Below are 12,580 nucleotides of genomic sequence, written 5' to 3'. Positions count from 1 at the left end.
CCGGGAAAATGGCCGTGACAGCCATTTTCCAAGCGTTTTGTGTAGCACCTTGTGGGACATCGGAAAGGTAAGTATTATAAAGTGAGGATGCAGGGTTGTGCTGTGTGGAGCCACCTGGACCCAGGGGCCCATGAGCACTGAACACCCTGTACCCATTATAGATACACCCCTGTATAAGGGGCACTACTGTGTGGCATATGGTGAATAGGGGGCACTACTGTTTGGCATAATGTAATTTGTATAAGGGGTACTATTGTGTGGCATAATGTGTAGAAGGGGCTCTACTGTGTGGCATAATGTGAATAAGGGGTAAATATGTTATGTCATGAGGAAATATTTGTAGGTGGTCGCAAATTTAGTTTGCAGGGTGATCACCGTCACAGCTCCTCTGGGTCTCTGGTGCTGTATTCGTTGGCAGGTCCTCACCGAGCAGACTGTGTCCGGCAAGTGTGCTCCTCATACGGGCCACCAAATTTCACAAGGCGGGAAGAATCATGTCCAGCAGTTTTTTCACTTCAGCCTAGCAGCCACTGCACAACAAGCATCAAGTTTGGTATTACCGCAGGTCACAAACATCATACAAGATGAAGCAGTAACAGAACCAGGTTTGTCATTCTGGCTTACAGACAGCATGCACAAAATCTGTGGAGCTTCCAGGTCCTGCCACCCTAATGCTAACCACAAGTCCCAGCCTATCGCCTGGCCAGCTTATCCGGCACCAGGAGCACTGTGCTCTGCTTCCAGCAAAGCCTTAAGACCAGCTCACAGGTGGTGCGGATTGTTTGGTTGGGAACCCCAGCACACTGCAAAACCTGGACTGGACTGGATTTGTATAGCTGAGAACATTTTACTAACGTTTTATGCTCCACATTTCCCATTTTTGGGATTTACCCTGTAACATGGAACAGACGCACAGATTGTGGCAAGTCTGATCAGAATTGTTTGGGCAACATTAATGTACTAATACAGTAGCTCTATTAAGTCCTGTAAGAGAAAATTATGTTATTATAGTTATTAACAAAGCGTTTAGTTGGTATATTAGTTTCCTAGTGCTTTCCAATCTCTTCACTAAATTATTATATTTTTTTTAGAAAGCAATGATTACATATTATTATTAGTCACAAACTAATGTAACTGGTACTGTAATCACAGCTTATCTGCATACATAATAACAAGGACCAGCAGCACTCCAATAATGAGGTGTAAATGGTCATTCACATAGTTATTACTGAGCAGTGTCTTAAAAAGCCCTGTTGGTGGATTGACCTTCCTTTTCCAGCTGTACGTTTCCTTAGGGCTATCTGACCTTTGCTTGCTTCACTTGTCAAAACTATAATACAACCATTGAAGTCAAATTTGTCAAACATTGTACTCAAGACCACAAAATTCCATTCTAAGGTTTTTTCACCTTCATTCCTGTAGTGAAATACAGGGCTATAAATAGTTACCACCTCCTGCTTTTGGCATGTTTCTCATTATATTTTCTTATATCTTAGAATCATTTTTACCTCCATACCACTATTCTGTAATATAAATACGAAAAAAAAAACACCGAAAGTCTTTTGTTTAATACTTATCCTACCTGAATGTATCCTCAGGTACATGGGAACTAAGTAAACTAGTGGGAAAAATGGACAGAGCGAGATATAGGCAAATGTTGGAGGAATAGATCCTGCAGTCTGCGCGAAACTTAGTACTTAGGAAAATATTTACATTCCAGCAGGAAAATGATCCAAATCGTACAGCTAGAACATATTTGCTAGAAACGCGATAAACAGCCAATGACTCACTATTACCTACTTGTTCAGTTTAAAATAAACCATTTACCTTACCAAGATATAAGTATGAAGTTGAAGCAAAGAACATCTAATTAAACAAACTTCAGAACAACTTATTCACATCCATTCACTGTGGAACAAACCTTTTTTAGAGCAATTTATGGTGAACCCACCCGGTAGGGTGGTGTTGCTAAACCATGTAGCCATCATCAACACAGACAAACTAAAGGAGGGCACACCCAAAACTAATAAAAATATAGTAACTAACAACTGCCGTCCCAAATAGCAGACAAATGCACCCATACACCAAACCAAATCTAAACTAACTAAGGATGGGGGAAGAATTCAGTAACAAAGAGGCCTGATGACAACTCTAATACCCACCCCAAAAGCCTCCCCCAGCAGAAATAGTCCCTAATGCCACCAGTCACCCAAAACCTCAAACTTATGTATCAATTACTTCACACAGAATGGTCACTTCTTCTCATTGGGTTTAAACACCTTCAGGCTTATTTTCAGCTTTCAGTTATACATATCTATTAGTAGTAAAGTCTGCTCTGCTGCTTTGCTGTGTCTAGATTTACTAAGGCAGCCAACGTTACCTAAAGCGCATTTCAAAGAAACTTGGGTAGCTATAACTTCAGACTCTATTGTCTCTTTGCCACCTGACTTACGTCGTGATCAGGTGTACAGTATAACGCCCATCATCCATATGATATGTTACACCTCCTGGTACCTACCACCACAGACAGTAATTAATATATTGGACACCAGTGAGACATATGTCATCATCTGGACACTTCCAGCAATTAAAATAGAAATATTGTTAATTATAGTACCTGAATTACTTTATGTAACTGTGAAGTCTTTTTAATTATATTTGTATATGCTCATGCTGTCTCCTGACCTTACAAATGTGAGAGTGTTTCATCTCCTAAATCTGAGTATGAGAACTGAAAATAATAATTGTTACTACATGAATATCATCACCAGCCATATCTGTTCAGGTGATACTGTAATTAAAGATTTCCAACAAACTTAAATTAAGGGCTTTAATTTATGTTTTAAAATACACAGGTCTTCAGAGTCAGCCGTGATGTAAACTAAAGGCAGAATAATGCTACAGCCTAATTCCCCTACATATTTACATCTTCTGTTATCTGTCCCTATAATCCAGGACAGGCCTGCATATGTTTATTTACAGTAAGGGAATCCATTCGCATGGCTGAATCTGCGCTTTATGGCAGCGGGATCTTGCACAAATGTTTTTGCCACCTTATAGGGTAGTGCGCACTTTTGTGCAAATAAGGAGATTCGGCTCGCTGGGCGATGGGTGCGAGATGGGCTACCATTGCCAGCATTTAAATGTGTATTGTGGTATTTGTGGTGTTTAGTATGTTACAGGGAAATCCACATATATTATTTTATTCAACTAGTAGTAGGTGAATTGCTGATAAATAAGAACATAATTATCTACTTTGATGATGTCAAACCATGCTCTATGAACTGCCACTGTACTTGTAGCATTCCAGGGGGCATATTTATCAAGCCCCAAATAAGTAATATGAATTTATTTTTCCGTGCTATGTTTTAAGAAAGTATTTTAGGGACACTGGCTCCAATAGGAGTCTATCCCTGTGAAGTCTAAAAAGTGATTGCTTACCTTTCTTCTGGGTTTGGACCCAGCAGAACTCTCATGGCTAGCGAAACCCGATGACTGCTCTGACTAGTGACAACAGAGGGATTGCAGCAGATATCACAGCTGTGGTGCTCTCTGAATACATCAGGGGTATATGTTAATGAATACAGTTAAACTGACATTTTTAAAAGATTTTCTGCAAGATGTGCTTAATAAATATGCCCCTATAGTAGTTGTTTATTTGTTTTCACCTTTTTACATTAGTGCAATTTTTACTTTTTTTTAAATAATTTTTAAACACACACTTGACCTATTGGTACAGTAGTTGTCCTCCTGTAAATAGGGAGATTATACTTTGGCAGTGTCCCCCCCACCAGCCGTAGTAGATGCTTTATTCATTCTCATCTGGACGGTACGTTTACCCATTAGAATGTAATCCTCTTAGTATTCTGGGCATCATAATGGGTTGTGTATCTCACTAAAAAAATTAGGCTACCTTGTTAGATTGGGGAGGCAGTCGGGATGCCGGCAGGCAAAATCCCGAAGCCGGAAATCCAGACCTGCAGCCAGAATAACGGTGCCGAAACCCCAACACCACTTGAGATGCCAATGCCAATGTAAGTACGGGGGGGTGGTAGGGTTAGGCTGTAGGGCGGGAGGGCTGGGATGCGGGCACTGGGGGGGGTTAGGTTTAGTCTGTCTTAGAGTTATCCTTGACTCATTCCTCTCCTTCAAAACACATATCCAGAACCTCTCGCAGTCCTGTAGTTTCCATCTCAAAACTATTTCCAAAATCAGACCCTATCTCACCCAGGATGCTACTAAAAACCCTCATACACTCACTGGTCATCTCCAGATTGGATTACTGTAACCTCCTATCTGGCCTCCTCAAATCCCATCTTTCTCCTCTCCAGTCTGTCCTCAATGCTGCTGCATGGCTTATCTTCCTCTCCAAATGCTCTAAATCTGTCTCCCCTCTCCTACAAGCCCTCCACTGGCTCCCCTTCCCTTTCAGAACCCAATTCAAGGTTCTCCCGCTCGCTTACAAAGACCTCATCCTTTCATCTCCCATTTACATTTCTGATCTCATCTCCCTTCACTCTCCTGTCCGCCCTCTTCGTTCAACAAATGTACGCTGCTTTTCATGCCAACTGATAACTTCCTCGACTCCTGCCTCCAAGATTTTGCCCGTGCTGCTCCCCACCTTTGGAACTCTCTCCCTCTGCCCATCAGACTCTCCACCTCTCTACAATTATTCAAATGGGCTCTCAAGACACACTACTGAATTAATGCCTTCCAGCTCTCATCCTAACCTGCTGCTACATGTTCCTTTCTCCTCGTCTACCCCATCTGTGTCACACCTGTTTGTCTGCCCCTCCCTTTTAGAATGTAAACTCTTACAAGCAGGGCCCTCTACCCTTTTGTGCTGCTCGTTACATTACTTTCATCTAATTCTTACTCCCTACTAGGGCACCTAACACTTGGTTGCTTATGCTCTGCTGCTTATGTGGGTGTTATGGTAGCTAATGTAGCAATGTATATTACCCATGTCCTTGTCCTGCATTGTATTGTACTGTAAGTCACTGGTCAATTTTTTGTTTATGTACATTGTAAGGTGCTGCAGAATACTTGTGGCGCCATATAAATAAATGATGATAATAATAATATAGGCACCACCCCCGGGGGGGCGGTTAGGGTTAGGAACTAAGGGGGAGGGTTAGGTTTAAGCACCAAGGAGGGAGGATTAGGGTTAGGCAGCGAGGGGGGTTAGGGTTAGGATGCAGAGAGGAAGGGTTAGGAGGTGAAGGGGGGAAGGGTCAATATACTTACCGAGCCCCTGTCAGGATTCTGAGCATAAAACCCACAAACTGGTAAATTGTGCCCACGACTAGTCAAGCCATATTTTACCTGGCCTTGCCCTTACTATACAGTGCTGCAGTTATCATTGTAAAGAGGGGGTGGGGCCATGATAAAATTCAGCTCAAATCGCAGCATTGATTGCCTGGACCCCCCAGTTCACTTGGGAAAAGGGCAGGCACTGGACTGCCATGGGCTGTGCTCTGGGAGATTTGACTTCTCTTCTGGGCATCCGGTAGAGCCACCTGAGATTTGGGATGCTCCTGGATATTCTGGGAGAGTAGGCAAGTATGGTGCAGTGTCCTGTGAGCATCGCAGATCCTATACCCATCATAGATATGCCACTGGTGTTGCATGTGCTGCCCACTGAGCTACCTAAGCCCGGCGGATGAAATACCGATGCCGGAAGTCCGGCAGATGAAGATCCCGACAGCGCCTGGTAAGTATCCTAACCCTCCCCTCTCCCCCCTCCCCCCCCCTAACCCTCCCTTAGGGGTGCCTAACCCTAACCTACCCCCTAGTGCGTAACCATAACCTTCCCCCAGGGGTGCCTAAACATACCCCCCCTCTCCGCACCCTAAACCTAACCCTCTCGGGGGGGTGCCTAACCCTAACCTCCCCCTGGGGGTGCCTGACCCTAACCTCCCATTTCACTAGCCTTATCCTAACCCTCCCGGGGGGGTGCCTCACCCTAAATCCCCCCGGGAGTTCCTTAAACTAAACCCCCTCCCCCACGGCTAACAGGTTCCGACGCCCGGCTTACCTAAGTTCGGTATGCCGGGCGTCGGGATTTCAGCGTGAGGCTGATGATAGGCGTCGGTATTTAGATGCCTATCTTTAGTCCCATGCCGGGATTTCACAGTCAGGAAGCCGGTGGTCAGCATTTCGACTACCGGCTTCCTGACTACACACCTTAGCTGCATCATCCTGCCTTGTGAAAGTGTGTTGGAATACCCTTGCTGCACTTGTGACTCTTTAACTTCTGACTTCTCACATAATACTATCATCAGAAGCTGTTGACCATATTACGGGAAGATCCTGCAACCCTCAGCAAATTAAATAAAATTGATGTGGGTTTAATGCATCAAGCCTTTAATGATAGGCTGCAAAGCCTAAATAACATGTTTCTGTTTTTTTTTTTTTTTTAATTTGGTCTAATTATTCTGCACTGTGGAGAGGCTGACTGGTAAGAAACGGCCAGTATTTTTATTTAGGGATATATGTCTAAACATCTACTTACAGCAGCCAGATTTTCTGCATGTTTTGGTAAGCTGCTTGTCTCCAAGAGATAGATTTCAGTTCACTTCCAGAAACGAGTTCCAAATTGGCCAAGGAGTAGATTAAAAGCAGATTAGAAGCATACAAGTGCCAAAACCTATTTGAGCTTTTAAGTGCTCTGTGATTTATCATTTTCATTTAATCTATTAGTATCTGCCCAGAGTGCCGCTAGCTAACTGAGTCTGCCTCGTCCAGGTCTGACTTTTTTAGCATTTATGTTATAGTATTTCATGCTAAGTTTCATTCCTCAATTTCCAGTAGTTTATTAATTATGGATATATTGTTTAATGGTTTTATTTTTTTAATATTCAGCACAACTTTGACATAAACTTTATCAGACAATTTCTTGACCAGTGGTGTAACACTCTAAGAGGCTGCTGCGACCGCTGTAGCGTCTTTTGCTGTAGTTACGTGTGAGACTTTATGCTAATACTAGTAATAGCCCTTCCCCTTGTGTACAATAGTGTGCAACACCCAGTTACGGTGTCCGGTGCCAGTCACGCCCCTCGGGCATATGATGTCATGCCGCAGGTGGTTGGGCCACCAGAGCCTGGGAGAACAGCATCCTCAGGATGCTCTGGGGGGTAGTATAGGCTGCCGTATCCGTGTCTGGAGCGTCCAAAGGTGGCACCGCAGCAGTGATTCTGGCTGCAAGGTGCCATTCCAGGTACCCTCTAGCCTGATGAAGGGACAGTGGGGCAGCGACAGTGCTGCCCACAGAACCCTGCACCTCTAATTACAGCCCTGCAAGTGTGCATCTGAGTGTGCAGGGACTGGGAAGCCCACTTTGTGCATCTTTAGACGAAACAGTCTCTCTTGGTGTGTCTTTAGATCAGTGATTCCCAACCTTGGTCCTCTAGGCTCACCAACAGTCCTGGTTTTAGTGTTATCCATGCTTAACACAGAGAGTTAAATCAAAATAACTGAGCTACTAATTAAATCACTTGAGCTCAAGTATGGCTATCCTTAAAACCTGGACTGTTAGTGTTCCTCGAGGACCGTGGTTGCTACCATCGGACACACCATCGAAAATATTGTAGCACCTGTCCCATGCTGGCTGCAGATTGTCCGTCAGAGTGTGGCCTCTAATGTAAGCGAATAAGCGCCCGAGTTAGGTGACATGCCTGCGACACTCCCATAACATGCCAGTAAGACAGTGCATCTCCAGTACATTTCCGAGACACTGCATCTCAATCACTACTGCAACTCTGGGGCGCATGTGCTGTGTGACATATTAGTTACTTAGACACTGGCTCAGTTGAAAAACATTGATATATGTGCAAATATCAGCATTGAGCCCGACACAGAATCAGACTCTAAATTGTATCAAAGTGATTTGTCAAGGTTTACAAGTTGGCAATTTGGTCCTAAAGTACAGTGGGGGGTTTGTCATTAATCTTTAATTACAGACACTGGTGTATGTTTTGTGTAATGCAATTTATGAAGTATTTTGTTCTCAGTAAAGTTACTATCCCACAAAGAATGTATATTCTAACCCATTTCCTCATTCCCTTGCGGAGATTAGCGATGACCATCAAATGGTTAACCCAGAGGTTCTCACACGCGGTCCTCAAGGCTCCCCAACAGTTCAGTTCCATGTTTGAGCACAGGTGGTTAAATTGAATTGGCTGAGGTCACCTGTGGTCAACCATGGATATCTCTAAAACCTAAAGTGTTGGGGTGATTTGAGGACCGCGTTTGGGAACTTCTGGGTTAACCATTGATGGTGCCAGCAGTGTTTAATGTCATTGGCATGAAATCATTGATAGAGAGCCATTGATGATTTCCACCATCGATGGCTATCACTCCTGAGGGGCATGGTTGGCCATTCAGGTACAGTCCTTATTGGCACAGTGGCAATAGGGCAGGGCAAAGCTCTGTGCCCCCATCAATGATGAAGAACCATCAGATCTCCGCCACCAATGTTAACTATCAATGGCCTTCCCTAGTGGAGACATATGCCTATATATATATATATATATATATATATATATATATATATATATATAATATTTTATAAAGTGTAGCAGTTTACGGCTACTGAGTCTGAAGCAAGCTCACACTCTCCGTTGCTGGTGTCACCACAATAAGGAACTCCAGGAAAATACTCACATGACAGCAGGAACGGTTCCAGGTTCTACACCTGTTGGATCTCTTCTTCATATGTGTATTATATATAATGCAACCACAAAAACTTGACACATATTTTAACTTATTTAAATGCTTATTTGCTGTAAATATCGTTCACAATGGTCTGTCCTATTAGTTGATGATACAAAATGTATTAAGAACAAAATGTAACAAATTGTCTTTTTTTTTTATTCTTGCAGAAGTAAAGCAGCCCCTTCAGAGACAACCGGCAAGGGTCTTTCATCAGAGAAAACGCCTTTACCAACATCAAAAAACACTCCAGATCCTGATGACCTTTTCAGTGACATTTAGCTAAGCCCCTAATCCACTCCTGCTTAAACAAACAGATCTGGGGAAATAATTTTGTGATATATGTGTAACGTTTCTACAAATGGACCACTTCTCCCAGACACAGGCTGTAGGATGCAGGGTTACAGTGATCTCATTATTTTTGCAGTTTTTTAAATGCTTAGATATTTTTCTAACATTAGTGTAAATGTATGATTCTTTTTAACATGGATTCAAACTTTTCCAGAAAAATATAAAATAAATGTATAATGCTTGTTGACTTTTTTTTTTACATCCTCCCTTAAGTACTGTAGTATTTTAAAGTAACAACATGAACAATATGTAAAGACCTGTTGCAGAAGTACTGTAGGGTATATTTGGCAATGACAGAGGGAGAATATGGGGCCTGATTCAGAGCCGCACGCAATTAGCGCTCGCTCGTCCTGAAAATAGTGGTGGATATTCAAATGAACCGTTCGCTGTTTGCGGTCTGTTCACGCCTCTATGTCTGAACGAGCGAACAAAACTTGCGGTCGTTTTTTGGGAAACTACGCCCCCTGGTCGCTCGCATCCTACTTCATGTCCGCTATTTATTAGATTAATCGAGTACATCGAACAGGGTATGAGCTGCTCGCTATTCTTGTGGTTGCTTTTTGCTACCACAATTTTGCGAGCAGTTCTGGCTAAAAAAAAAACCCAGTGACGTGGTCAATGACGCTGCTGTTTTAAATATGTACACCCATAAAACGCCCATTTTGACCTTTAAGCACGCCTGCGATCGGATCTCCACTCCCCGTTTTCAAGCACCTTCCCCTGTTACCACCCGCATACGCCTCATCCTGTCACTCAAATTAGCAGGCATTCGCTATTTTGCGAGCACATGAATTTCGGCCGCACTGACTGGTACGCGCATGCGTATAACGATCCGTACGCATGCGCAGTTGGGCAAACATCGCTCGGAGCGAACGAGCTGCCGCTTACGAGTGGCTCTGAATCAGGACCATTGTTTTGCAGATTATTCACATTGGACTTAGACATCTTTTGTAGTGGAATCAAATTCTGATGAGTCTGTGGCCATGATTCTGGGGTGGGCATAGTGTCAATGCCACATGCAGTTGGCCAATGTTTTTAGTCTGTGAATGCGCCTGAGCCGTGATGCGTGTGCGTCATGATGGTTACAGCAGGGAGACGCAAAACAAATTTGGACGGGAGGTAATGGGGTGGTGAGCCAGATGTGGGCGTACCGCTGACAACAGCTGGGTCTAATGACGCAATAACGCTATGTCCAGATAGCTGGTGCATGCTTCCGATGGTGCAACGATAAAGTGCCTAAATATGCACTGAGATAGATTTGCACTTTTCATGTGGGCATCTCACTAAGAATAAAATCAGCTGCGCAATTAGCATGCAGAAGCAGACACAGCTATGGCTACAGACTGCCTATCTCACCAGTGCCGGGCATAAGTAATAATCAATCCTGTTGGCATTTCACCTATCTGGCAAGCAGACTGGCTCTATTGCCTATCTAGCTGTATGCAGTCCCGCATGTTCCAGTATACAGCTATTTCTTTGTCTCACACCAGCTGTCAATCATCTCCCTGCTATTCCTTTACTCCTCCCCTGCTGAATTTCAGGCTGCAGACTCCTTCCATTGTCCTTCCTCATGTTGCTGGCAAATCCCCCATTTACACAATAGGCTGATGCCGTGCTGCTGCCCATATCATCCTTAGCAATGCCTTGACTAAATCTTCCTTTGCCACACAGATTAAAACTTATATTAACCCCCAAAGTCACACTCTGTATGTTATACAAATACTGTCCTGTTAACACATTTGGAGCCAGTTATACTCTGTTACTAATTGATATAAAGTAACTGATAATCTTTGCTACTGACAACATTCAAAAGAGAGAGAAAAATGTGATTATGCTGGGGGGCAAAAATGTGCACTTTGAGGCTGTTCACCAGAGGCTGTAGTGGGTGTGAGCCATGCCCCTCGCTTGTAACACATTTTCCTATCACCACCATTGTAGTAAACCATCCTTCTCCGCTTTTACACCTTTTGACACATATTCTCTTGCATCGTTAACTGTCATCATGTTCAGCAAGACCAAGTCTCTCTAACAAGTCTAAAGACCCAGGAATCTGTTAGTGAAGCATCATGAAGCTCTTGCAATCTAATTTGCTGCCAAACTGACCTAACCAACCGATGTATGACTGGGTATTCCTTTAAAGAGGATTTACAGGAAGAGCCTTTACTACTACAACCAGTATAAAACCTGGGACCATGTGGGACATAAGGGTGACTTAGGACACCGGGGCAAAAATACTGCAGTCTTCCTATATTTGCCCTGGTTCATGTGAACTACATAAATGGGATTGGTTTCTGATGCTATGAGACCATTCCAATCCCACTAAGTTACCAAATACAATGCACTTACCAGGATTAAGCAAAACAAAGTATACTTCAGTTGTTGAATTTAAGTCCAGTGGCAACTCCAGTCAACACTTGTGCATGAACTCACAAAGATATACATAGCAAAATCCACACTTTATTATTGTCTTTTATTTATATATCACTACCAGCATCTCTAGCACTGAAAATTTACATTGGTATAAACAAACAATTCAATATACAAAGCTTTAAACAGACTGTACATGGGGGGAATAAAATAGTGAGATAATTATACAACTAAGTGAGTGACCATTGTAAACAGTAGCACTCAGTGACCTGGTGGTCTGGAAGGGCGCACAGAGCTGATTAGAGATGCAGACGTGAACTGAAGCACACTGTAGATCATGTGATAGTGCAGGGGGAGAACCAAGAGGTTGGAGGGCCCTGCTAGTGAGAGCTTAGTCTACAAGAGTGGAGGAGAAATTGGGCAGTGAACTGAGAAGAGATGAAGAGGGAGGACAAAGGGTATGAGTTAGAAGTGGGGGAGACCTGGTAGACTTTCATGTAAAGGAGTATTTTCAGTGCCCTTTTTAATCCATGTAAGCTGGAAGTCACTCTGATAGGGCAGGGAGTGAGTACCAGAGGTGGGGAGCACACAGAAGAAGTGTTGAATTCTGGAGTGTAAGGATATATTCAGCGCTGATGCAAAGCAACAATTAGAGGAAGAGCACAGAGCGCTAGTGGGATTGTGGATTAAGATGTCAGATATGTAAGAGGGGAAGGAATGATTGAGAGCTTTGAAACTGAGGGGGTGGAGCTTAAACTGGTTTCTGTAGAATACGTGTAGCTAGGAAAGTAGATTTCAAATCAGAGTGACTATACAGACAAGTTGAGCAGCGGTATTGAGGACAGATTTGAAAGAGGTAAGAGAAAGACCAGAGAGAAGGAGGTTGCAATATTCCATTTAGGAGATGACAAGGGCTTTGAATAAGAAATTTTATAGCCTCCAGGATGTGGACAGACTGTTCCCCGTGATATTGCAAAGATTAATAATTTGGAAATAGCATGAATGTGGGGGTGGGGTGGGGTAGCTGGTACATACATGAAGGGTGGATGAGAAATTCGAGATGAGACAGGGTGGATGAAGAGACCTCAGGAGAAGAGAAATAAGTTTGTGTATCATGATCATAAAGTTGGTTTTGTAGACCAACGGGGAA

The 12,580-nt window shown here is 43.3% G+C and overlaps 1 protein-coding gene across 2 annotated transcripts in view; it reads left to right on the top strand.

The window, feature by feature from the left end:
- XRCC4 (X-ray repair cross complementing 4) overlaps positions 1-9,240 on the top strand; it is a 389,606-nt gene extending 380,366 nt beyond the window's left edge. For both annotated transcript variants that reach the window (XM_088457922.1, XM_088457921.1), the window contains exon 8: positions 8,883-9,240. In XM_088457922.1, the coding sequence (XP_088314048.1) occupies positions 8,883-8,994 (112 nt within the window). In that variant the 3' untranslated portion in view covers positions 8,995-9,240. The remainder of the gene's footprint in view (positions 1-8,882) is intronic.
- The last annotated feature ends 3,340 nt before the right edge of the window (positions 9,241-12,580 follow it).

The sequence above is a fragment of the Taudactylus pleione genome, unplaced genomic scaffold, assembly GCF_031769625.1.
Source record: "Taudactylus pleione unplaced genomic scaffold, aTauple2 ptg000792l, whole genome shotgun sequence".
Classification (NCBI taxonomy): domain Eukaryota; kingdom Metazoa; phylum Chordata; class Amphibia; order Anura; family Myobatrachidae; genus Taudactylus; species Taudactylus pleione.
Note: the sequence above shows the minus strand (reverse complement) of the source record. Positions and strands in the feature narration are given on the sequence as shown.